This window comes from Hyperolius riggenbachi, chromosome 12, assembly GCF_040937935.1.
Source record: "Hyperolius riggenbachi isolate aHypRig1 chromosome 12, aHypRig1.pri, whole genome shotgun sequence".
Classification (NCBI taxonomy): Eukaryota; Metazoa; Chordata; class Amphibia; order Anura; family Hyperoliidae; genus Hyperolius; species Hyperolius riggenbachi.
Window position 1 is genome coordinate 218,902,333 of NC_090657.1, and position 26,899 is coordinate 218,929,231.

At 48.0% G+C, this 26,899-nt stretch overlaps 1 protein-coding gene across 2 annotated transcripts in view; it reads left to right on the forward strand.

Annotated features, from left to right (window-relative positions):
* Nucleotides 1-26,899, forward strand: part of LOC137542111 (uncharacterized) — a 116,415-nt gene that overhangs the window by 46,937 nt on the left and 42,579 nt on the right. For both annotated transcript variants that reach the window (XM_068263786.1, XM_068263787.1), the window contains exons 4-7: nucleotides 7,557-7,660; nucleotides 15,945-16,093; nucleotides 22,404-22,771; nucleotides 25,630-25,670. In XM_068263786.1, coding sequence (XP_068119887.1) covers nucleotides 7,557-7,660; nucleotides 15,945-16,093; nucleotides 22,404-22,771; nucleotides 25,630-25,670 — 662 coding nt within the window. The remainder of the gene's footprint in view (nucleotides 1-7,556; nucleotides 7,661-15,944; nucleotides 16,094-22,403; nucleotides 22,772-25,629; nucleotides 25,671-26,899) is intronic.

Consider the following 26,899-nt stretch of genomic DNA (forward strand, 5'->3'; position numbering starts at 1 on the left):
TAAGCTACACTACACAATACACTCCACTACACTATGCCAACCCCTGCTGCCCCTCCAGCTAAGCTACACTACACAATACACTGCACTACACTATGCCAACCTCTGCTGCCCCATCAGCTAAGCTACACTACACAATACACTGCACTACACTTTGCCAACCTCTGCTGCCCCATCAGCTAAGCTACACTACACAATACACTGCACTACCCTATGCCAACCCCTGCTGCCCCTCCAACTAAGCTACACTATATACACTGCACTATGCCAACCCCTGCTGTCCCTCCAACTAAGCTACACTATATACACTACACTATGCCAACCCCTGCTGCCCCACCAGCTAAGCTACACTACACAATACACTGCACTACACTATGCCAACCCCTGCTGCCCCACCAGCTAAGCTACACTACACAGTACACTGCACTACACTATGCCAATCCCTGCTGCCCCACCAGCTAAGCTATACTACACAATACACTGCACTACACTATGCCAACCCCTGCTGCCCCACCAGCTAAGCTACACTACACAATACACTGCACTACACTATGCCAACCCCTGCTGCCCCTCCAGCTAAGCTACACTACACAATACACTGCACTACACTATGCCAACCCCTGCTGCCCCTCCAGCTAAGCTACACTACACAATACACTGCACTACACTATGCCAACCCCTGCTGCCCCACCAGCTAAGCTACACTGCACTACACTATGCCAACCTCTGCTACCCCACCAGCTAAGCTACACTACACAATACACTGCACTATGCCAACCCCTGCTGCCCCACCAGCTAATCTACACTACACAATACACTGCACTACACTATGCCAACCCCTGCTGCCCCACCAGCTAAGCTACAATACACTGCACTACACTATGCCAACCCCTGCTGCCCCACCAGCTAAGCTACACTACACAATACACTGCACTACACTATGCCAACCCCTGCTGCCCCACCAGCTAAGCTACAATACACTGCACTACACTATGCCAACCTCTGCTGCCCCACCAGCTAAGCTACACTACACTATACACTGCACTACACTATGCCAACCCCTGCTGCCCCTCCAGCTAAGCTACACTACACAATACACTGCACTACACTATGCCAACACCTGCTGCCCCATCAGCTAGGCTACACTACACAATACACTGCACTACACTATGCCAACCCCTGCTGCCCCACCAGCTAAGCTACACTACACAATACACTCCACTACACTATGCCAACCCCTGCTGCCCCTCCAGCTAAGCTACACTACACAATACACTGCACTACACTATGCCAACCCCTGCTGCCCCATCAGCTAGGCTACACTGCACTACACTATGCCAACCCCTGCTGCCCCACCAGCTAAGCTACACTACACAATACTCTGCACTACACTATGCCAACCCCTGCTGCCCCTCCAACTAAGCTACACTATATACACTGCACTATGCCAACCCCTGCTGCCCCTCCAACTAAGCTACACTATATACACTACACTATGCCAACCCCTGCTGCCCCTCCAACTAAGCTATACTACACAATACACTCCACTACACTATGCCAACCCCTGCTGCCCCTCCAACTAAGCTACACTACACAATACACTGCACTACACTATGCCAACCCCTGCTGCCCCACCAGCTAAGCTACACTACAGAATACACTGCACTACACTATGCCAACCCCTGCTGCCCCACCAGCTAAGCTACACTACACAGTACACTGCACTACACTATGCCAACCCCTGCTGCCCCTCCAACTAAGCTACACTACACAATACACTGCACTACACTATGCCAACCCCTGCTGCCCCACCAGCTAAGGTACACTACACAATACACTGCACTACACTATGCCAACCCCTGCTGCCCCTCCAGCTAAGCTACACTATATACACTGCACTATGCAAACCCCTGCTGCCCCTCCAACTAAGCTACACTATATACACTACACTATGCCAACCCCTGCTGCCCCATCAGCTAAGCTACACTACACAATACACTGCACTACACTATGCCAACCTCTGCTGCCCCATCAGCTAAGCTACACTATATACACTGCACTATGCCAACCCCTGCTGTCCCACCAGATAAGCTACACTATATACACTGCACTATGCCAACCCCTGCTGCCCCTCCAACTAAGCTACACTATATACACTACACTATGCCAACCCCTGCTGCCCCTCCAACTAAGCTATACTACACAATACACTCCACTACACTATGCCAACCTCTGCTGCCCCACCAGCTAAGCTACACTACACAATACACTGCACTACACTATGCCAACCTCTGCTGCCCCATCAGCTAAGCTACACTATATACACTGCACTATGCCAACCCCTGCTGTCCCACCAGATAAGCTACACTATATACACTGCACTATGCCAACCCCTGCTGTCCCACCAGCTAAGCTACACAACACAACACAATACACTGCACTACACTATGCCAACCCCTGCTGCCCCACCAGCTAAGCTACACTACACAATACACTGCACTACACTATGCCAACCCCTGCTGCCCCACCAGCTAAGCTACACTACACAATACACTGCACTACCCTATGCCAACCCCTGCTGCTCCTCCAGCTAAGCTACACTACACAATACACTGCACTACACTATGCCAACCCCTGCTGCCCCACCAGCTAAGCTACACTACACAATACACTGCACTACACTATGCCAACCCCTGCTGCCCCACCAGCTAAGCTACACTACACAATACACTGCACTACACTATGCCAACCCCTGCTGCACCACCAGCTAAGCTACACTACACAGTACACTGCACTACACTATGCCAACCCCTGCTGCACCACCAGCTAAGCTACACTACACAGTACACTGCACTACACTATGCCAACCCCTGCTGCCCCACCAGCTAAGCTACACTATATACACTGCACTACACTATGCCAACCCCTGCTGCCCCACCAGCTAAGCTACACTATATACACTGCACTACACTATGCCAACCCCTGCTGCCCCACCAGCTAAGTTACACTACACAATACACTGCACTACACTATACCAACCCCTGCTGCCCCACCAGCTAAGCTACACTGCACAATACACTGCACTACACTATGCCAACCCCTGCTGCCCCTCCAGCTAAGCTACACTACACAATACACTGCACTACACTATGCCAACCCCTGCTGCCCCTCCAGCTAAGCTACACTACACAATACACTGCACTACACTATGCCAACCCCTGCTGCCCCACCTGGTAAGCTACACTACACAATACACTGCACTACACTATGCCAACCCCTGCTGCCCCACCAGCTAAGCTACACTACACAATACACTGCACTACACTATGCCAACCCCTGCTGCCCCATCAGCTAGGCTACACTACACAATACACTGCACTACACTATGCCAACCCCTGCTGCCCCACCAGCTAAGCTACACTACACAATACACTGCACTACACTATGCCAACCCCTGCTGCACCACCAGCTAAGCTACACTACACAGTACACTGCACTACACTATGCCAACCCCTGCTGCACCACCAGCTAAGCTACACTACACAGTACACTGCACTACACTATGCCAACCCCTGCTGCCCCACCAGCTAAGCTACACTATATACACTGCACTACACTATGCCAACCCCTGCTGCCCCACCAGCTAAGCTACACTATATACACTGCACTACACTATGCCAACCCCTGCTGCCCCACCAGCTAAGTTACACTACACTACACTATGCCAACCTCTGCTACCCCACCAGCTAAGCTACACTACACAATACACTGCACTATGCCAACCCCTGCTGCCCCACCAGCTAAGCTACACTACACAATACACTGCACTACACTATGCCAACCCCTGCTGCCTCACCAGCTAAGCTACACTACACAATACACTGCACTACACTATGCCAACCCCTGCTGCCCCACCAGCTAAGCTGTACTGAACTAACTAATCTACAAATGCAAGCAAATCTGTAAGAAAAAATAAAACCCTTGGGGGCTACTTACCTCAGGAGGTGGAAGCCTCTGGATTCTGACGCTTCCCTGTCCTCCTTCGTCTCGGCATTCCAGCGCTGGAAACTCCCGAGCCGCGGAAAGGTAAATGCTTACCTAGTGCGATCCAGACGCAGTAGCGTCTTTCCATTTGGGGTCAGGCGGAAATCGCCAGCCCATCGGAAAGCAGCTACTGTGTTTGCGTTGGAGCCGTGGAAGGTATATATTTGACATTCCTGTGCAGTGCTTGTAGGGGGAATTTTCGGGGGGGGGGGGGGGGGGGGGGGGCAGCACTGGCTGGATGGTCGAGGCTAGGGAGGACGGGGAAGCCTTTTTGCAGTTCTAAGGCTTTCCCCTCCTAAGGTAAGTACCCCACATGGGCTGGGTTTTTTTCTTACAGTTCCTCTTTAACTGTGAGCTCTCATCTGAACCAGCCACCACACTCTTCCCCTTGCTCTGGTCCTGCCGCCCTACACACTCCTCTCCTCTCCTGCTCTATCCAGCTGCTGCCGTTACATTGTGGCCACCTGCTGTTATACCCGTGCTTCTCTTCTCCTCCGTCTCCAGCTGCTGCTATACACTGAGGCTGGCTGCCGCTATACATGTGCAGCACGCATCACGCTGGACCCAAGCGCATGTGCACGACTGGGGTCAAGCAGTTACAAAGAACCACTGACAGGAAGTGTATAGGCTCAGTGTGTATAGGGGCAGGTGACTGCAGTGTACAGCAGCAGCTGGATTTGGAGGAGAAGAGCTTGTGTACAGGGGCAGGACCGGAGTGAGGGGGAAAGGAGTGCAGCAGCTGGATGTGGTAAGTGTTTCCCTGCGCACTCTGCACCACTACGGCACGCTTTGCTGTATATTTACACTATAAGACGCTATACACTCTCCCCCCCCCCCCCCCCCCCAGAAAGGAAGAAAAAGTGCATCTTGTAGTCCGTAATGCAGCCTGAAATGGCTTACTAGAAAAAAAAGAGTCCCAATATTTTATATTGCCTCTCGTAACTGCCACAAAGCTCCAAATACCAAGATGGATTTGTACTTTTTACCACCCAAGGCCCACTACCTCCAGCTGTCCCATCAACATAAGAGTTAGGATAGGGTTAACAGACATAGGAAAGTGGGGAGGTTAGAAATACTGATAGATCAGGATATGAGGGTTAGGTATTAACAAAAAAAAAAAGTGGTTAGGGGAGATTAAGGTGTACCTGAGGCATGTTCCCTGCTGCAGGACCTTGTGGTGTGGTTGGTTTACATAACTACTGCAACAACCCATCAATGTTAAAGAGAATCTGTACTCTAAAATTCTTACAATAAAAAGCATACCATTCTATTCATTACGTTCTCCTGGGCCCCTCTGTGCTGTTTCTGCCATTCCCTGCTGCAATCCTGGCTTGTAATTGTCAGTTTTAGGCAGTGTTTACATGCTAACCAGCTTGTGATAGGCCGAGAGGAGCTCAGTCTGTGACTCACACAGAGCCTGCAGGGGGCATGGAGAGGGTGTGTATAGCTTCTATCCTATCCTATCACAAACAAAGCAGCACATTCCTGCCTGAGTGCCTGAGCCCGACAGAGCCGTCAGAGGAAAGACGATTAGATTATAGAACAGAGATAATACAGCTACTGTGCAACTAGGAAAGGCTGCAGTAAGACAGACCACATTAGAACAGGCATAGGAACTTATAGGATAGAAGAAATAAGGCTGAACATTTAACTTGCCTTTTAAACCATACTTTGCCACCTGCAAACGTCCCAGCTCTGTTTTTTTTTTTTATTTATTTATTTATAAACCTTAATATGAACTCACTAGATGTTTGGATTATCCATTTTAGGGTACCAAAATTCTTTGTGTTGGATGAGGTCAGACATGGGTTATGTTACTGTTGATCTTTTTAGCAAATGTACATCACACCCACATTTTATGCCTCCTAACCTATCCTGCAATCCTTACATTTGTCCCTCCTCCAACTATCATTAACTTTTTTTTATCCACCCCTCTTCCAGTCATTGCCGTCTGACCTGCATGTATCTATCAACTGCCACTTAGGGAACCCGAGGTGAGAGTGATCATATTTAGTGCCATATTTATTTCCTTTTAAACAATGCCAGTTTATGCCTGGCAGCCCTGCTGATCTATTTGGCTGCAGTAGTGTTTGAATCACAGCAGAAACAAGCATGCAGCCAATCTGGTCAGATCTTACAATTAATGTCAGACACGCCTGATCTGCTGCATGCTTGTTCAGGGGCTATGGCTAAAACTATTAGAGGCAGAGGATCAGCAGATTAACCAAGGAAACTGGTATTGCTTAAAAGGAAATAAAAATGGCAGCCTCCATTTCACTCTCATCTCGAGTTCACTTAAAGCGGACCTGAACTAAGAACTTCCTATCTGCTCTAAAAGATGAGCAACAGCATAATAACCTTTAAAGAAAATCATTTCTTTGCAACAGCAGGTACAAATTCCTTCCTGCTTTCATGGAAGCAGACATAAAGTCACCTTCCTGTATTTTCAAATGAGCTCTCTGATGAGGCAGCCAGCTGCCACAGCTACAAATTACAACTTGTGCTTAGTCACAGATGGGAGGGGGGGGGGGGGGGGGGCGTACATACAGGGTTGATTTCTCTATGGTTTCCTTCTGCCCTGTGGAAGAGTTTAAGTCCACTTTAACCCCCTTGGCGGTCTGATTCTTTCTGGATTTTAGGATCTAAAAGCGGTGCAATTTTGTTTGCACCATTTCATACCGTAAAACCTGGAAAAAATCCTGCTGCCAGGGAGATCTGCAGCAGTTCCACAATGACTCACCTCCCTGGCTCCAGTGCTGCAGTTATCCCTCCATCCTCTGGCTGGCGCCGCAACCCTAAAGTGAGATTGACGGCTGTTGTCATGACTACAGCCGGGATCTTACCAGCAGGAAGCAGAGCCCCGGAGGAGAGGAAGAAGAATGCCGGCCAACATCGGGATCTCATAGGAGGTATGTAGAAACGCTCCCGCTGCGCGCATTGCTCTGCATACAGCCTCCGGCAGCTGCCCCGAGCAGAGGTCAGGATTACCGCTCTGAGCTGCGATTTTTCGCCCCGACCCTAGCTCGGGATTACCGCCAAGGAGGGTAAAAAAGCCAGGGATTTGACATTTTGGTGCTATTTATGCTGTATGCTTATACTGTAGAACACATTGATGTTTTAGGCCTCTTTCACAGTGCGACGTTAAAGTCGCACGTTAAAACACCTAACGCAGAATAACTCACTGCAATGAAAAATCAATGCCTCGTTTACAGTGCACACGTTGCGTTGTTGTCTAACGCTGCACGTTAAGTGAAAGTACTGCATGCAGTGTGTTATGCACGTTATTAGCTGCGTTGGACTGTTTGCACATGCTCACTAATGACTTGGAGATATACTTTGCATTGCTTGTATTTTCTACTGTATATGCTGTATACGTTGGTAACGCTGCGTTGGGACTTTTTGGGGGCGTTGCAAGTTTGTGGTGCGACTTTAACGTTGCATCAAACCACAACGTCCCACTGTAAAAGAGGCCTTATGTGATACTGACAGTCTGGCTGCCTTTTGTTTCCCTACAGTTTGAAGGCCTGTGGGAGATTGGAGAAGATCAGTCTGGGGTTCCATTAGCCAAACAAGCAGCCAAAACCTTCTCTGATGATGGTGCTGCGAGGTCTGTTGGCCGGTAAGTTAAATATATGGATGGAGGGCCAGATTCCTCTCTTCCCTCCCTCCCTGCAGAGTTGTGAGCGGTGCAGTAATTACAGGGTTAACTAACCTAATTGCCGCTTCCAGCACTGAGCTCCATGGCCACAGCGGCGTCATGTGACAAGCTGGCAGGACGTGCCAACGTGTCGCATGACGCCACTGTGGCCATGGAGATTGGTGCTTGCATGTCGCATACGGCCTGCGTGCCGTAGTATGCCTAGCGCTGAACTAGAGCATTCCTATTGTGCGTGTGTAAGTTCACAGTCCGCTCATGCAGAATAGAGATGCACTCGTCTCTGGAACTTCTCGGTGATGCTAGTAGTTCCAAAGACCTATTCGGTAAAATGGCTACAGCGCAAGACTGTTCTGTAACGATGGTCCGAATAGAGGAACAAACACTGCATGCTAACAAGAGCTTCTGCTTGCCTCCCCTCCAGGTGAACCGTGAGATAGCCTGACCTGCCAAGGGGACAGGAAGCACAAGATGCAATTTAAATAACCACACCTTCCTACCTATCCTTAGTGCTTTCCTGTCCCCTGGACAGACAGGATGCAATCGTTGGATCTCCATTGGTCTAAGGGTAAGGCCAGCCTGTCCCTGCCTGCTTGCGGGAGTTCCTAGACTGGGACTCCGCATGGCGATTCCTAGCGTGGAGGGGTCTGGGCAGGTGACGGCTGGTACAGGGAGACCTCGCAAGTGCATATGCACCGCTGCAGGTCTCTGAGCAATCCACTGCGTCCGGCCATAGATTTGAGCGTAGTGCGGTGGGTGGCACTCTACACTGAGGCTCCAGCGGAAGTTGTCATTGTGGCTTCCCGGACCTTCCACCGGTGGGGAGGCGGACTTTACGCCTCGTGGGAGCGCCGCACGCGTCCATTTCATGGACGCAGCGACATAGTGTGCTACACCAGCGTTCCCTCAGCCATTCACAATGGAGGATACCTCTCAGGGCAGGGTCACTATGGCGCATACTGACACCGACCAGGTAAGGTCTTGTTTGTCAGTTCTTATGGGGCAAAGCTTTTTTTATTATGTACATACTCTTCCCCCCCCCCTCAGACCACTGTTTGCACCTAATCACCCATCAATAGCCCCCTGTCACTATCTATCAACGCTAAAATTTAGATTAAGTCCTAAACTGCCCCCTGGGGGCTCCTGATCACCCCCCTCCCCCTGTGTACTGTATACATCTATTCTCCCCTGTAATCACCCACTGATCACCTGTCAATCACCCCCTGTCACTGCCACCCATCAGATCAGACCCTTACCTGCCCCTTGCGGGCACCTGATCACCCGCCCACACGCTCAGATCGCCCGCAGACCTGCCCTCAGATCACCTCCCAAGTGCATTGTTTTCATCTGTTCTCCCCTTTAATCACCCACTGATCACCCATCAATCACCCCCTGTCCCCACCTGTCACTGCTACTCATCCGATCAGACCCTATTCTGCCCCTTGCGGGCACCCAATTACCCGCCCACACCCTCAGATCGCCCTCAGACACCCCCTGATCACCTCGCCAGTGCATTGCTTGCATCTATTCTCCCCTCTAATCATCCACTGATCACCCATCAATCACCACCTGTCACTGCTACCTATCATACCCATCAGATCAGACCCTCATCTGCCCCTTGCGGGCACCCAATCACCCGTCCACACCCTCAGATTGCTCTCAGACCCCCCCGATCACCTCCCCAGTGCATTATTTACATCTGTTCTCCCCTCTAATCACACCCCGATCACCTATCAATCACCCTGTCACCACCTGTCATTGCTACCATCAGATCAGACCCTAATCTGCCCCTTGTGGGCACCCAAACACCCGCCTACACCCTCAGATCTCCCTCAGACCCCCCTGATCACCTCCCCAGTGCATTATTTACATCTGTTCTCCCCTATAATCACCCACTGATGACCCATCAATCACCACCTGTCACTGCTACCCATCAGATCAAACCCTCATCTGCCCCTTGCGGGCACCCAATCACCCGCCCACACCCTCAGATCGCTCTCAGACCCCCCCCCCCCTTGATCACCTCCCCAGTGCATTGCTTGCATCTATTCCCCCCTCTAATCACACCCTGAGACAACCATCAATCACCACCTGTCACCCCCCAGCATACCTACACATCAGATCAGGCCCTAATTTGCCCTGTGTGGGCTCCTGATCACTTGACCAAACCCCCTCCGATCACCTCCCCAGTGCATTGATTGCATCTATTCTCCCCTCTAATCACCACCTGAGACACCCATTAATCACCTCCTGTCACCACCTGTCACCCCCTAGCACTCCTATCCATCAGATCAGGCCCTAATCTGCCCCCTGCGGGCTTCTGATCTCCCGGCCAAACCCTCAACCGCCCCATCTCAGTGACAGAATTTTTTTTTTCTGATCACTGCTGCTCTCTACGACTTAATTGTGGCTGAGACCAACCATTATGCCACACAATACGCAACCGCCAATCCAAGAAGCTACCATGCCCAGCCTTTTCGGTGGAAACACTCCAAATTTCCGAACGTAACATTTTTTGGGGCCTTCTCCTTAACATGGGTCTAGTTAAAAAGAATGTATTGCAGTCTTATTGGTCTACGCACCCAATGCATCACATGCCCATGTTCTCTGCTGCCATGTCCAACCTGTCATCTAAGAGGCCACCCTGCTTATGACCGATTCCACAAAATTCGTCCCCTCATAGACCACCTGTCATCAAAATTTGCAGATGCTTATACCCCTGAACAGTCATTTTGAGGCATTTGGTTTCCAGACTACTCCTCACGCTTTTGGGCCCCTAAAATGCCAGGGCAGTATAGGAACCCCACAAGTGACCCCATTTTAGAAAGAAGACACCCCAAGGTATTCCGTTAGGATTATAGTGAGTTTATTGAAGATTTTATTTTTTGTCACAAGTTAGTGGAAAATGACACCAAAATCAATTTCCGCTAACTTGTGACAAAAAATAAAATCTTCTATGAACTCGCCATACACCTAACGGAATACCTTGGGGTGTCTTCTATCTAAAATGGGATCACTTGTGGGTTTCCTAAACTGCCCTGGCATTTTAAGGGCCCTAAACCGTGAGGAGTAGTCTGGAAACCAAATGCCTCAAAATGACCTGTGCAATCCTAAAGGTATTCATTGGACTTTGGGCTGGATGGGAGAAATATCTCTGTAAATGACAATTTTTTGTTTGTTTGTTTTTTTTTTACTCACAATTGTCCATTTACAGAGATATTTCTCCCACCCAGCATGAGTATGTGTAAAAATACACCCCAAAACACATTATAGTACTTCTCTTGAGTATGGTGATACCACATGTGACACTTTTTTTTGCAGCCTATGTGCACTAAGGGGCCCAAAGACCTATGAGCACCTTTAGGCTTTACAGGGGTGCTTACAATTTAGCGCCCCCCCCCCCCAAAAAAAAAAAATTCCCGGCCTGGCAAAAAATTTCAAAAAGCAAATACATTTTGCCAAACAAACAGGGAAGGGTACAGAATTCGATTTTCCAGGAAACCTCCAAAACAATTTCGAGTAATTTTTTTGCAGTCCTCAGTGAAGCAGGCTGCAATGGAAAAAGCTGTGGAGAATCTTTTCCAGGAGAGGGTTGTGGAAGTGGTTCCAGTTCAGGAGAGAGGAAAGGGGTTTTACTCCACTCTCTTCCTGGTTCCAAGGCCGAACGGCGATTTTCGCCTGATTATAAATCTTGGGTTTTTTAACTGCTTTGTAAAATACAAAAAGTTTTGCATGGAATCAATTTCTTCCACAATTCAACTTCTGTGAAAGGATTACTTCAAGACATCCATAGATTTTATGGATGCATGTTATGTACCCATTCTGCCAGCTCATTGGAAATATCTGAGAGCAGCAGTTTGCATTCGATCCCAGGTCCTTCACATGCAGGATCATTACAAAGATCATGATAGAAATTGTAGCCCATCTGAGATTGCAGAAGAATATTGTAGTTCCATACCTAGATGATCTTCTGATAGCAGGGATGCTCAACTTCGGATTCAGGGATGCTCAACTTCGGATTCCTAATTACAATCGGCGGGGGGGGGGGATGGATGTCAATCTTTTCTCTCTGACATCTTCTTCGGTCCGTCCCTCGGCACCTCCCACGATGCGCTCCATTCCGGCGTCATGTGAGTACAAACACTTCCTCCTTCCAGGTTGAAGGAGGAAGTGTATAATCAGGTGACGCCGGATTAGAGCGCATCGTGGGAGGCGCAGAGGGACGGACCGAAGAAGACGTCAAAGAGGTAAGTGTCTGAACAAAGAGGTCTTTCTGATGATTTGCAGCAAGAGGTGTCTTCCATCCATAGACCTGTTTGCTGCCTGGAACAATGCACTTCCCAGCTTTTGCTCCCTCAATCCCAAAGGCTCTCCGATATGTCTAGATCACAGGTGTGGAACTCCAGGCCTGGAGGGTCAGATCCATGCCAGTGTTTAGGATGGACTGAGAAAGAGAGGAATGTCTTCTACCTGATTGTCCACACCTTTCCTGATTCAGACCCATCAATGAATTTGAGCTGTCTCAGAAATGTGTGAGGACCTCGGCCCTCGAAGGACCGGTTTGACATCCCTGGTCTAGACGCATTCCTGCTTCACTGGGGTCTGGAGAGAGCATTTGAGCACCCTTAGTTAGCAGCCCTAAGTGCATACTTTGATTTCCCTTTTACCTCTAATTCTTTGATTAAAAGGTTTATTAAGGCGGTTAAAAGAAAAACAGTGGTGAAGAAACCGTCTGTTCCGCCTTGGGATTTGAATTTAAGGGGTCCATACACTCAGCCGTTTTTTGGCCGATCAATCGATCAAAATTGATTGGTCGATTGCAAATCGATTGACCGATTTGTGGCCGATTTCGATCGATTTCAATCGATCTGGCAGGCTGGAACATCTAGGTCGATCTGTTGAAATTGCTTATCATTTTGCATTGGCCCTAATGAAAATCTAATGGCAAAAAAAATGCCATCAGATCGATTTTCAATAGATTTCAAAATGAAAGCTATTGGAAATCTGTTCCTAGTAAAAAAAAAATTCCTAAACACATCAGATAGATCAGAGATCTATCTGATGATCTGTCTGCTGCTAATGTAACGAGTGTATGGCCATCTTTAGTCCTAAATTCTCTTATCTCATTCCCCTTTGAGCCCTTGGATCAAATCCACATTAGGGACTTGACGCTGAAAACATGTTTCCTAGTAGCAGTGACTACAGCCAGGCGTATTGGGGAAATACAAGCCTTAAGCTGGCCATACACTAGGCCGATTCCCGCCAGATCGACAGCAGATTCGATCACTGGGATCGAATCTGCTGTCACATCGTTCCCGCAACACGCCGAATTTTTTTCCATTTCGTCCGATCGCTCCGTGCGGAAAATTACCGTCGATCGCCCTCGGGTAGGGAGCGCGTCGCTAGCGGCGTTCGAGTACCCGACGACCGACGCAATAGAGCCCGCATACATTACCTGCTCCCCCGGTCACCGCTGCTCCGTCTCCGCGCTGGTCTGGTCTCCGGGTCCGGCATGCTTCACTTCTTCTAGCCCGGCAGGAAGTTTAAACAGTAGAGGGCGCTCTACTGTTTAAACTTCCTGCCGGGCAGAAAGAAGTAAAGCATGCCGGACCTGGAGACCAGAGCGGAGACGAGGCAGCGGTGACCGGGGGCAGTCGCGCCGGCGGAGCAGGTAATGTATGCGGCGGGGGGGGGGGGGGGCGGAGCGGCGGCAGCAGCACCACCACCACAACAGATTGTGAATGGTTTCAGGCTGAAATCGGTTCACAATCTATTTGCAGTAAAGGTGGCCATACGATCCCTCTCTGATCAGATTCGATCAGAGAGGGATCTATCTGTTGGTCGAATCTTTTGGCAAATCGACCAGTGTATGGCTACCTTTATGCCTAGTACACACCATACAATTTTCTGTAAGATTTTCTGTAATTAGATTATTTTGTGTAAAGTACTGGTAGAGACTGGTCTGATCTCTGGTGCATTGTCTTCTGGTTATCTCCTGCTGAGTAGAACAATGCCTAATTGCTCGGCAGATAGATGGTTAGATAGATGATTTCCAACATGTTGGAAATTATCTATCTGGCAGGTTAATCTTACAGAAAATCTTACAGAAAATTGTATGGTGTGTACTAGGCATACATTAGGCCACCATTTATGACTATCCAGCCGAATAGAATCATTTTTAAGTTACCTCCTAGTTTTTCTCCAAAAGTAGTGACAGATTTCCATAGGGAGTAGAGATGTTGCGAACTGTTCGCTCGGCGAACATCTCTGGGGCTTTTACTACTTCCGGGTCGCGCTGACCCGGAGTAGTACGCCTGTGCTGCCCGGCGAAGCGCGTCCTAGATCGCGCTCCTGTTGCCGGGCACTCTCTGCGCATGTGCATGATGTCGTTCATGACGTCACGCACATGCGCAGAGAGTGCCCGGCAACAGGAGCGCGATCTAGGACGCGCTTCGCCGGGCAGCGCAGGCGTACTACTCCGGGTCAGAGCGACCCGGAAGTAGTAAAAGCCCCATGCATTCAGAGATGTTCGCCGGCGAACGGTTCGGGAACCGTTCGCTACATCTCTAATAGGGAGCAGGAAATCTTTATCCCTTCTTTCTGTCCGAATCCTTCAAACCGCAAGGAAGAGAAGTTTAGTTCCCTGGATGTCAGGAAAATTATTTTGTCTTATTTAGATAAAACTGCTGAGTGGAGACAGGAGGATAATTTATTTGTTCAGTTTCAGGGTGCTCGTAAGGGTTAAGAGCATCCAGGAGTACTCTCAGTAACTGGCTAAAGTTATGCATAAACAAAGCTTATGAAATAGCAGGTAAGCCAGCCCCTGTGAAAGTCAAAGCACAGTCTACTAGGGCTGTCTCCTCTTCCTGGGCAGAAATAAATTCCACCTCAGTATTCCAAATTTGTAAGGCTGCCACATGGTTCTCTTATGACACCTTTATAGAGCACTACCGTTTGGATTTGCCAAGTCATCAAGACTTGGGGTTTGATCGCAAAGTATTATCTGCGGTTGTCCCACCTTGAGATAGGTAATATTCTAACGCTCGCGGTTCACCTGGAGGGGAGGCAAGCAGAAGCCAATAATTACCCTTACCGGTAATTGGATTTCTGCGTAGCCTCCACTCCAGGTGGGCCTATCGACCCAAATCTAATGGTAAGTCTCCTACTGAGTCAAGGTACCTAGTCTAAGCACTGAGGATAGGTAGGAAGGCGTGGCTATTTAAATTGCATCTTGTGCTCCCTGTCCCCTTAGCAGGTCAGACTGTCTCACGGTTCACCTGGAGGGGAGGCTACGCAGAAATTACCAGTAAGTGTAATTATTGGCTTTCCCTCTACGAACGTAAATATCAAACCTGAAAGGAGTTCCTTTTACTCCAGGTTTGCTTTCATTTTAGCAGTTTTATGCATGTCTGGAGAGACAATCACAGTTAAGTAGGCTACCTGATCAGTGGGGCTGAGCGGATCAGGTAGCCGCAAAAGCCACCATTCCCCGCTTCTCCTGTGGGCGCTGTAATGAAAAATATTGCGACCTGTAATATTTTGAAACGTATAAGTATACATTATTGCAACCGGTTGCAAAATATTATGAAGTTTTCACCACACCGCAATGGCCCACTTTCACTTTTGTGACCTCTGGGTCACGACGGCGGAATGAGAGACTGTGTCACACTCACAGCATACAGGGAGGCGGGGGGGTGACCGGGCATGGCCAGGGAGAGAAACCTGGCCAATGGCAGCTCTGGAAACCCTACAGGAACGGCCCTGGCGGGTGTTTTGAGCAGGGAATTCCTCTCCCCCGTGTTTGCCTCTGAGATGGTGACAAATAATGTCGCCAAACTCAGGGGTCATATTGTGGCGGTGGGGGAGGGGGGGGGCACAGAGGGATGTCATGAGGCAGAGAACATTACAGAGACACAGAGGCTCTATCTCTCCCTCCCCCCCCCCCAGAACCACCTCGGATTCTCTTTAACTTAGACAATCTATTAAGGATGAATTTCGTTTAGTCTTATTGTATTAATTTAGATGTTACATGTTTTTAACTAGTACTGTAATTTGAGTACTGTAGTTCCAGTATTTTTAAAAGGCTTTTTACATCTGTGTTTATTATTTAAGATGGAAATACTAAAGGATATATTCATGAATGAGCCATGTTAAGCAGAGTGTTATTTCATTTGTGAAACTTTTAGATGTTTACTTTTGTATTTGAAAAAAAAAATGTTTATCTTTTGTTTTATTTTTTCCTAAACAGAAAGATTCAGCATTGTGATGGTACATCCAAGGAGCTGGTTAGAATAGACCCCAGAACATTACAGATGTTTCCTACCTGCGCAAAGTTTGTCGATTTTAAGTTTTGTATCTGTGAAGCTCAGGAGCTCCTTCAGCATCTGGAACAGAAATGTGAGTAGTGGAAATGCTGGTTTAGGTTTGACAGGTCATGTGCAGCTTGCAGTACACACAGTCTGTGGTGCAGGGAGTTACCAGTGCCTGTCCACCTGTCCAGGTTGTTTAAAAAGTTACACCAGCTAATAAAGGAGCTTATTAACAGTTGTACAAGTTAGTGCTGCACAGACGTAGAGGGCCTGGAGTTAGTATTTTAAAGGTAACCTAAACTGAGAAGGATGTGGATTTTTCCTTTTAAAGGGGAACTGAAGAGAGAGGTATATGGAGGCTGCCATGTTTATTTCCTTTTAAGCAATACCAGTTGCCTGGCAGCCCTGCTGATCCTCTGCCTCTAATACTATTAGCCATAGCCCATGAACAAGTCAGATCTGACAAGACTAGCTGCATGCTTGTTTCTGGTATTATTCAGATACTACTGCAGAGAAATAGACCAGCAGGGCTGCCAGGCAACTGGTATTGATTAAAAGGAAATAAACATGGCAGCCTCCATATACCGCTCTCTTTAGTTCCCCTTTAAAATAATACCAGTTGCCTGACTCTCCTGCTGATCCTGTGTCTCTAATACTTTTAGCCACAGCCCCTGAACAAGCATGCAGATCAGGTGCTCTGACTGAAGTCAGACTGGATTAGCTGCAGGCTTGTTTCAGGTGTGTGATTCAGCCACTAATGCAGCCAAAGAGATCAGCAGGACTGACAAGCAACTGCTATTTAAAGAGGAGCTGCCAGCCATACTATTTTAGAAAAACAAACACATATAAGTAGAAAAATACTTGCTCTACTTACATAACATTTGTATTGCACTGGCCACGTTTGATTTTAGTGATTTTTCTACAGTAAAAAAAGAGAAAATCCTTCTTAGCATTTCCCATTTTAAAGAGTCTGAAGCGAGAATAAATCTCGCTTCAGAGCTCATAGTTAGCAGGGCATGTGTGCCCCTGCTAAACCGCCGCTATCCCGCGGCTAAACGAGGGTCCCTTCACCTCCAAATCCCCCTCCGTGCAGCGGGGGAGCGCTTCCTGGTTGGGGCAGGGCTAACCGCTGCAGCCCTGCCCCACGCGCATCTGTCAGTGCGTATCTCCGCCTTTCCCCCGCCCCTGTCAGTCTTCCTTCACTGAGAGGGGCGGGGGAGAGGCGGCGATGCGCCGCTGATAGACGCGACTGGAGGCAGGGCTGCAGCCATTAGCCCTGCCTTCAGGAGCGACCAAGTCTGCGACCAAGTGTTGCAGTGGGGGGTTTGGGGGTGAAGGGACCCCCATTTAGCGGCGCGATAGCGGCGGTTTAGCAGGGGCACACGTGCCCCTGCTAACTATGAGCTCTGAAGCAAGATTTATTCTCGCTTCAGAGTCTCTTTAAGTGTGGCTATTTTGAAGCCAATCGTAATGTAATTTCCTCCCTTACTCTCCTCTGCCTGATTCGCGGCCCTTTACTATAGAAAGTGCATTGTCTCAGCATGAGAAATATTGGCCAATCAGAGAGGAACAGATGTGTGGGAGGGAAAGAGGCTTCTGCCAATCAGGCTGCATTAGTTAAGTCTGAGGGGAAGTAGAGAAGCAAAAAAGGACAACCCAGCATGCCCTGCAACTTCATTTTTGTGTGCCAAATAAGAGTCATGTAAACTGGGGAATGATAATTTATCAACAAGAAAAGTAATAGTGATTTTAACTTTTGTATTGCCTGGTTAGCATCCTTATTACTTGTTTACCAGATAAAAATAAAGAATTGATTTTTGATTTTATGCCTGACAGTTACACTTTAAAAGGAAACATCCATATCCCTCTTAGTTTAGGTTCCCTTTAAGTGTAATTGTCATTGAAGGAAATGTGATTGCACCAAAAATCCCTCAATGTGCTAAGATGCTTACATGCAAAAAGGAGGAAAACCGCTCGCCCTGCTAGTGCAAATTTCCCGGTGGCGTTAATTACTATTCCCCTACAGGCCACCATGGACTCAAGGGTAAGATGCAATCCAGCTGACAGCTATTGCTGGAGGCTAAATTTTACTGTGTTGTGTTTTTTTGTTTGTTTTGTTTTTTTTTTTTGTAATTTGGGCTCCATCCTTTGTCGTCTCACAAAGAAAATTTAAAACAAACAAAAACTTGGTAAAATTACATTTTGCTGCGGCACACTACACTATATGTCAGCTTTGCAAACACATTTTATACATTTTAACCACTTGAGGACCCACCCTTTACCCCCCCTTAAGGACCAGCGCTGTTTTAGCTGATCTGTGCTGGGTGGGCTCTGCAGCCCCCAGCACAGATCAGGGTGCAGGCAGAGCGACAAGATCGCCCCCCTTTTTTCCCCACTAGGGGGATGATGTGCTGGGGGGGTCTGATCGCTCCTGCCTGCCGGGTGTTGCGGGGGGGGGCACCTCAAAGCCCCCCTCCGCGGCGAAATCCTCCCCCTCACTCTCCTACCTGCCCCCCCCCTGGTGACCGGGCTGCACAGGACGCTATCCGTCCTGTGCAGCCAGTGACAGGCTGTCCCCTGTCACATGGTGGCGATCCCCGGCCGCTGATTGGCCGGGGATCGCCGATCTGCCTTACGGCGCTGCTGCGCAGCAGCGCCTTACAATGTAAACAAAGCGGATTATTTCCGCTTGTGTTTACATTTAGCCTGCGAGCCGCCATCGGCGGCCCGCAGGCTATTCACGGAGCCCCCCGCCGTGAATTGACAGGAAGCAGCCGCTCGCGTGAGCGGCTGCTTCCTGATTAATCAGCCTGCAGCTGGCGACGCAATACTGCATCGCTGGTCCAGGGAACAGGGGGATCAGAGGACACAGAGGTGGCGCAGAGGGGGACGCTGAAGCAACAGGGGACAGGTGACACATTGGGGAGCAGAGGTAGCACAGTGGTGGACACTGGAGGCACAGGGGAACAGAGGTGACAGAGGAGGTACAGGGGACTGCACAGTATTCCAACTTAGGGACTGTAGGTTCTTTCAAAACCTGAATCCGTTTTTATCTGTTTATCTGTTCATTAACCACCCTGGCGTTCTGATAAGATCGCCAGGGAGGCTGCGGGAGGGTTTTTTTTTAATAAAAAAAAAACTATTTCATGCAGCCAACTGAAAGTTGGCCCACTAGAGGGCGCTCCGGAGGCGTTCTTCCGATCGCCTCCGGCGCCCAGAATAAACAAGGAAGGCCGCAATGAGCGGCCTTCCTTGTTTTGCTTCCCTCGTCGCCATAGCGACGAGCGGAGTGACGTCATGGACGTCAGCCGACGTCCTGACGTCAGCCGCCTCCGATCCAGCCCTTAGCGCTGGCCGGAACTTTTTGTTCCGGCTACGCTGGGCTCAGGCGGCTGGGGGGACCCTCTTTCGCCGCTGCTCGCGGCGGATCGCCGCAGAGCGGCGGCGATCAGGCAGCACACGCGGCTGGCAAAGTGCCGGCTGCGTGTGCTGCTTTTTACTTGAGCCAAATCGGCCCAGCAGGGCCTGAGCGGCAGGCTCCGGCGGTACTGGACGAGCTGAGCTCGTCCAGACCGCTCAGCTGGTTAACCGGGGACTACTTGTATACGATTGAATACAGGCTCCGGATTTTTTTTGCACACAACACAGGTTGCATGGATGTATTCTGAATTGTTTGCATATTAATTTTTTTTATTAGTGCATTGCACATTTTCTGTCACATTTACCTGCTGGTCAGGATTATAATGATCATTATTTGTCTGTTTATTAGGCTTTTGAACATCTCTGCTCCAGTGAGTTCTCCTTTGGTAGTCACTGGGGTATAGCTATCACATACAGAGGTCTTATGCTGGGAATACACCATAAAATTTTCTGTTAGATTCTTCTGTTATGCTTGGAATACACGCGTCCCTGCCGGCGCTTCCTTATCAGCGCTCGATTCCCTGCCATTGTCCGCAGGGGGGAATCGAGTGGGCGGGGGTCGAGCCGCTTGGTCGGGCCAGCTGAATATTATCAGCTGGCCGGATCAGCTGGTCGATACACGGTACAGAAACGTACTGTGTATCCCCAGCATTAGATTTTTCTGTTAGAATGCATAATTAGATTATTTTCTGTAGAGAATGGTCATCATCTCTGGTGCATTGTCTTCTGTTTATCTCCTGCTGAGTCAAACAATGCCTAATTGCTCGGCAGATATATGGTAAGATAGATACATTTCCAACTTTATCTATCTGGCAGGTCTAACAGAAAATTGTATGGTGTATTCCCAGCATTAGAGTACATGTGACATGGGTGTATACATAAGGGCATAGTCATAATACTTAAGCTGGCCATACACTAGGCCGTTACCCGCCGATCAACAGCAGATTCGATCACTGGGATCTAATCTGCTGTCAAATCGTTCACGCAACACGCTAAATTTCGATCTATTTCGGCCCGAAATAGATCGGTCCCGTCGATCGCGGCGTGCGGGAAATTACCGTCGATCGCCCGCGGGTAAGGAGCGCATCGCTAGCGGCGTACGACCGACGCAGGTATACATTACCTGAAGCTGGCTCCCAGCATCTCCGCATACGGCATCCGTGTATAACTTCCTGTGTCACTGCAGTGACAGCGGAAGTACAAATAGAGGGCGCTCTATTTGAACTTCCGCTGTCACTGGAGTGACAGAAAGTGATGCTGGGATGCGAAAGCTGATGCGGAGAAGATGCCCGCCGGGAGCCGATGCGGAGAAGATGCCCGGGACCAGGCTTCAGGTAATGTATGCGGGGGCTCGGGGGGCGACAGCGGCAGCTCAGCAGATTGTGATCGGTTTTAGGCTGAAATCGATTCACAATCTGTTTGCAGTAAAGGTGGCCATACGATCCCTCTCTGATCAGATTCGATCAGAGAGGGATCTATCTGTTGGTCGAATCTGATGGCAAATCGACCAGTGTATGGCCACCTTTAGTGTTTTTAAATTCATGATTGTAATTTTTTTTTACTATATTGGTAAATACTGTATATTCTGGCGTATAATACTTTTTAACCATTGAAAATCTCCTGAAAAGTCAGGGGTCGTCTTATACGCCGGTTGTCATTGGTGATACGCCCTATCCTGTTACCGCCCTTTAAGATCTTGCTGCTGTGCGAGATCAGAGAGGCAGAGAAGGAGGTAAATAGGATACAGGGACGGGGCCAGACGGGTGAAAGAGGCGTGTTTTATGGGTACAGCGCAATCTATTCTTTCATACCGCTCTGATAAACAGGTAGACATGGAGAGCTGACCGATCCGCTTAGGGAGAGGGAGAGTTGACCAATCCAACCAGCCAATCGCCTATATACTGTTACAGTATATACTGGGCACCACATACAGTACAGCACCAGTATCTGTTCATACATAGCACCAGTATATGTTTTTTTTTTTTTTTTGTAACTATTTTTATTTCAGCTTTAAGAATATCAGTACAAACCGTTAGTACAAAGTAGTTTGCAAAATAACATATAATAAGTAGACTTGGCGGTTACAGATAGGAAAAGCGTAGATAGAATTGGAAGATATTAGGCCAGGTGTTGAGGTAAAAGTCCATGTCCATAATTGAAAACTGTTTCAAAACGAGAAAGGTGGTGATTTCCAAGCCTACTAAAAAAAAATAAAAAGGGAGAACAGGAAAATTGACATAGCAACTAATTACACAGTCATGTACATAAGGAGTATAGTTGAGGACTACTGTCTACTGTCAAAGGTAATAGACAATCCCCAAAATTGGTCATATTAATTAACTAAACATTGTTAAGGTGGAAAGAACATTAACGAAATATGTCTGGTTGGTTCTGTAATTTGTATGAGAAATATATAAGCCAGGGCAGTGAGGAAAGGTGAGCCCTGCAGATGATCATGATATCTAGGGGTAGCTAGAGAGGATCAGTCGTTGGGAAAGTGATTATCCCATGGACCCCAAATCTTGTCAAAACGTAATTCGGTATCCTTGAGGGTAGCTGTAAGTTTTTCCATTAGTTTAATCCATTTGATTTTAATTATTACTTCAGAGAGTTCCGTAAGGGCTATTTTTTTCCAATTTGAAGAAATGGATAATCTCGCTGCAGTGAAATTTTTTAATATTTATTTGGTGTATTTTGGAAGTGGGGTAGTCTTATAAGACGAGTATATCCCAAACTCTATATTTTAACTGGTAAAGTTGGGGGGTCGTCTTATACACCCAGTCGTTTTATATACAGGAAAATACAGTAATAAATATTGATAATTTGTGCGGTGGTGCTGTCTGATGATATCTCCATTTGTAGGAGTGTAAGTCATGATGTAAGTGTAATTTACAGTTGTGCATGTTAATTGTCCTATGGTCAGGTTTGATAGTTGTTGGAGAGTGATTCTGTTATGTGTCTGTTGGTTCCCCTCCCAGATGGAGACCTGGACGCCATCATGAACTTTGTGCAGAAAACTGAGAACGCTCTACTGCCACTTGGAAATCACAGTAACACATATTTGGAAATAGGTGATTTAAAGAGACACAATTTATGGTGGCCCGGGTTTAGGGTGGAGGGCTGGGATGAGCTTTACCTGCCCGCACGGACCAGAGTGGCAGTTATTGGAGTCGTGCGTCCCTTTCCAACGTGGATTGTTCTTATGGGAGAAAATGGATGTGTGTACGCCTACGAGCACGATGTGATCCATCTGATTGGCGACAGTCTGAAACAGCTACTGCAAGATGGTATTCATTATGGCAGGACAATGTACTGGCAGAAGCTCACTGGACCCCACAGTGATAAGGTAACAGAAATGCCAATAAATCTATGCTTTTCTATCATTAAATGTAATGTTGGCTTCTTCAAACAAAGTATTTGCTGTAATTTAGCTTTAAAGGGATTCTTAAAGTAAACCAGAGTTGAGTTAATAGGGGGATTCAATACTTACCCAGGGCTTCCTCCAGCCCCATACGCACGTGAATCCCTCGCCGTCCGTCTGCGGTCTGCCGTTCAGCCATAATCCGCCCCGGTAACGGGCTCAGTTAATCCGCCCCGGTAACAGGCTCGGGAGGTCCGTGCATGTGCAGAAGGCCGCGACTGGGCCTGTTCCCAGGGCTAATCGTGACTCAGCGGCAGACTGCAGGAGGATGGTGAGGGACTCGCGTGCTTATGGGGCTGGAGGAAGCCCTGGGTAAGTATCAAATCTTCCTATTAATTCAGCTCTGGTTTACTTTAAATAAATATATACAGTGATGTGAAAAAACTATTTGCCCCCTTCCTGATTTCTTATTCTTTTGCATGTTTGTCACACTTAAATGTTTCTGCTCATCAAACACTGTTAACTATTAGTCAAAGATAACATAATTGAACACAAAATGCAGTTATAAATGATGGTTTTCATTATTTAGTGAGAAAAAAAACTGTGGTTTATCACACCTGAGTTTAATTTCTGTAGTCACCCCCAGGCCCTATTACTGCCACACCTGTTTCAATCAAGAAATCACTTAAATAGGAGCTATCTGACACAGAGAAGTAGACCAAAAGCACCTCAAAAGCTAGACATCATGCCAAGATCCAAAGAAATTCAGGAACAAATGAGAACAAAAGTAATTGAGATCTATCAGTCTGGTAAAGGTTATAAAGCCATTTCTAAAGCTTTGGGACTCCAGCGAACCACAGTGAGAGCCATTATCCACAAATGGCAAAAACATGGAACAGTAATGAACCTTCCCAGGAGTGGCCGGCCGACCAAAATTACCCCAAGAGCGCAGAGAAAACTCATCCGAGAGGCCACAAAAGACCCCAGGACAACATCTAAAGAACGGTTTTGCTGCTTCAGGACCTGGAAGGCTTGCTGTGATAGATGGAACCATGAATTCTACTGTCTACCAAAAAATCCTGAAGGAGAATGTCCGGCCATCTGTTTGTCAACTCAAGCTGAAGCGATCTTGGGTGGTGCAGCAGGACAATGACCCAAAACACACCAGCAAATCCACCTCTGAATGGCTGAAGAAAAACAAAATGAAGACTTTGGAGTGGCCTAGTCAAAGTCCTGACCTGAATCCTATTGAGATGTTGTGGCATGACCTTAAAAAGGCGGTTCATGCTAGAAAACCCTCAAAGCTGAATTACAACAATTCTGCAAAGATGAGTGGACCAAAAAAAAAAGTTAGCGCAAACGCTTGATTGCAGTTATTGCTGCTAAGGGTGGCCCAACCAGTTATTAGGTTCAGGGGGCAATTTCTTTTTCACACAGGGCCATGTAGGTTTTGAGTTTTTTTTCTCACTAAATAAAAACCATCATTTAAAACTGCATTTTGTGTTCAATTATGTTATCTTTGACTAATAGTTAACGGTTTTGATGAGCAGAAACATTTAAGTGTGACAAACATGCAAAAGAATAAGAAATCAGGAAGGGGGCAAATAGTTTTTCACACCACTGTACAGGGTGCATTTCTCTGTGGTTTCCTTCTGTCCTGTGCAATAGTTCAGGTCCACTTTAATCTCCATTATCTAGCTAGCAGAAGCTACTACTGTCATTCACTTAATCCTTTTACTCTCACTCACAATTGGTATATTACTGTATAAACAGAGTAGAAGTTATATTTTTATATGAAGTGCAATAACGCTTTACAGAATGTAATTTGTACACTTTGGGCTTGATTCACTTAGACAAATAGCGTGCATTATCTGAGTTACCATACCTTTTCAGAGTTAATGTGCCTTATCAAAGTAGCATAGCTAGCACTACAATATTATGCTGCCTGCTAATTGGCAATGACGAGAGCTCCACTCTGCCTGCCCTGAGCCCCTTTACTTTAAAGGACATTATCCCCGCATTTTTATTGGCCCAATAGGCTGCCTGGCAAGTTTACTGTCAAGTGACAGGCAGCCTATTGGGCCAATCAAAGTGCAGGCATAATGTCCTTTAACCTCCTTGGCGGTAACCCCGTGTGTGACACGGGGTAAGCCGCTGGAGGGTGCCGCTCAGGCCCTGCTGGGCCGATTTACATAATTTTTTTTTCAAACACGCAGCTAGCACTTTGCTAGCTGCGTGTTTGCTCTGATCACCGCCGGCCGCCGCGGAAACAGGCCCCCCCCCCCCCCCCGCATACCCCTTGCGCAGCCTGGCCAATCGCCGCCAGGCTGCGCTATGGGGTGGATCGGGACTCCCTTTGCCGTCACTCCATTCGTCGCCATGGCGACGGGGGAAGCCCTCAAGGAAATCCCGTTCAGAACGGGATTTCCTTATGGGCAAGCGGCGATCGGAGGGGACGGGTGGACGCCGCGGGGAGGGGGGAAGCATGTAGCTAGCGCTAGGCTAGCTACATGCTAGAAAGAAAAAAAAAAAAGGTGAAAAAAACCTCCCGCGGCTGCGCAGCCGCGGGAGTCATACCGCCAGGGGGGTTAGAGGACTGGACCCGCAGGAGCTCAGGACAGGACAAGTGGAGCTCTCCTCATTGCCAATTAGCAGGCATAAGTTCGTAGCGCTCGCTATACTATGATAAGGCATGCTAACTCTGATAAGGCATGCTATCTGTCTAAGTGAATCAACCCCATAGTCTGCTGTACAGCACTGCTTCATGCAAATGAACTTGCATAGAACTTTCAGTTGACTGTCTGTTTCTTCCCCCCCCCCCCATTTTTTTCTCACAACTTCAGAGAATCTCCTGGATCACCCGTGACCACTCTTCTGATGGCGGGTAAGTTACACATATATTGAGATAAAGTGACTTTTGCTAGACAGCATGTTAGTAAAGCCTTTTGGACAACATGTTATTTAAAGGACAACTGTAGTGAACGGTATATGGAGACTGCCATAATATTTCCTTTTAAACCATACCAGTTGCCTGGCAGTCCTGCTGATCTATTTGGCTATGGTAGTGTCTGAATCAAACCAGAAAAGAGCATGCAGCTAATCTTGTCAGATCTGACAATGTCAGAAACTCCTGACTTGCTGCATGCTTGTTCAGGGGCTATGGCTAAAAGTGTTAGCAGCAGAGGATCAGCAGCATGGCCAGGCTACTGGTATCGCTTAAAAATGAAATAAATGTAGCAGTTTCCAAATCCCTCTCGCTTCAGTGGTCCTTTTAAGCGGACCTGAAGATGTTTAAAAAAAAAAAAAGTTTCACTTACCTGGGGCTTCTTCCAGCCCCCTGCAGCCGTCCTGTGCCCACAAAGTTACCAAACAATCCTCTGTTCCCCCGCTGCAGCTCACTTTCACTTCAGGCAGTCACCATCCGCCGTGCATATTTTTGCATGCAGCTTTCCAAAACGTGCAAAAATTTGCATATGAATGTGAATTTTAAATCAGAATCGCATGCGAGAAAACTGAACACTGCCTTAAGACAGCCATACACTGGTCGATTGCCACCAGATCGACCAACAGATGGATCCTTTTCTGATGCAATCTGATTAAAGCGGGATCTAATGGCTGTCCATACACTGCACACAGGTTTTGAATCAATTGCAGCATGAAATAAATTCACAACCTGTGGAGCTGCCGCCTGCCTCAGGTCACTCCACCAACATCAATACATTACCTGTTCCGCCGACGTGAATGTCCGTGCTGACACTTTCTCCGGCTGGCCTTCTTCATCTTCTCCACTTCCTGTCCCGTCCTGTGAGAAGGGGAAGTTCAAACAGTAGAGCGCCCTGTACTGTTCGAACTTTCTCTGGTCACAGGACGGGACAGGAAGTGAAGATGAAGGCCAGCCAGAGAAAGTGTCAGCAAGGACTTGGGGATTCACGCCGGTGGAACAGGTGAGATTATTGCTGCGTCGGTCGTCGCCAAAACGAACGCCGCTAAGATGCGCTCCTGACCCGCCGGCGATCAAGCAAATTTTCCACATGGACAGATCGGCAGAATCGAATCGATTTCGGTTGGAAATTGGTTGATCGGTCTGCGTTTGCGTAATCTCTTTCACAGCAG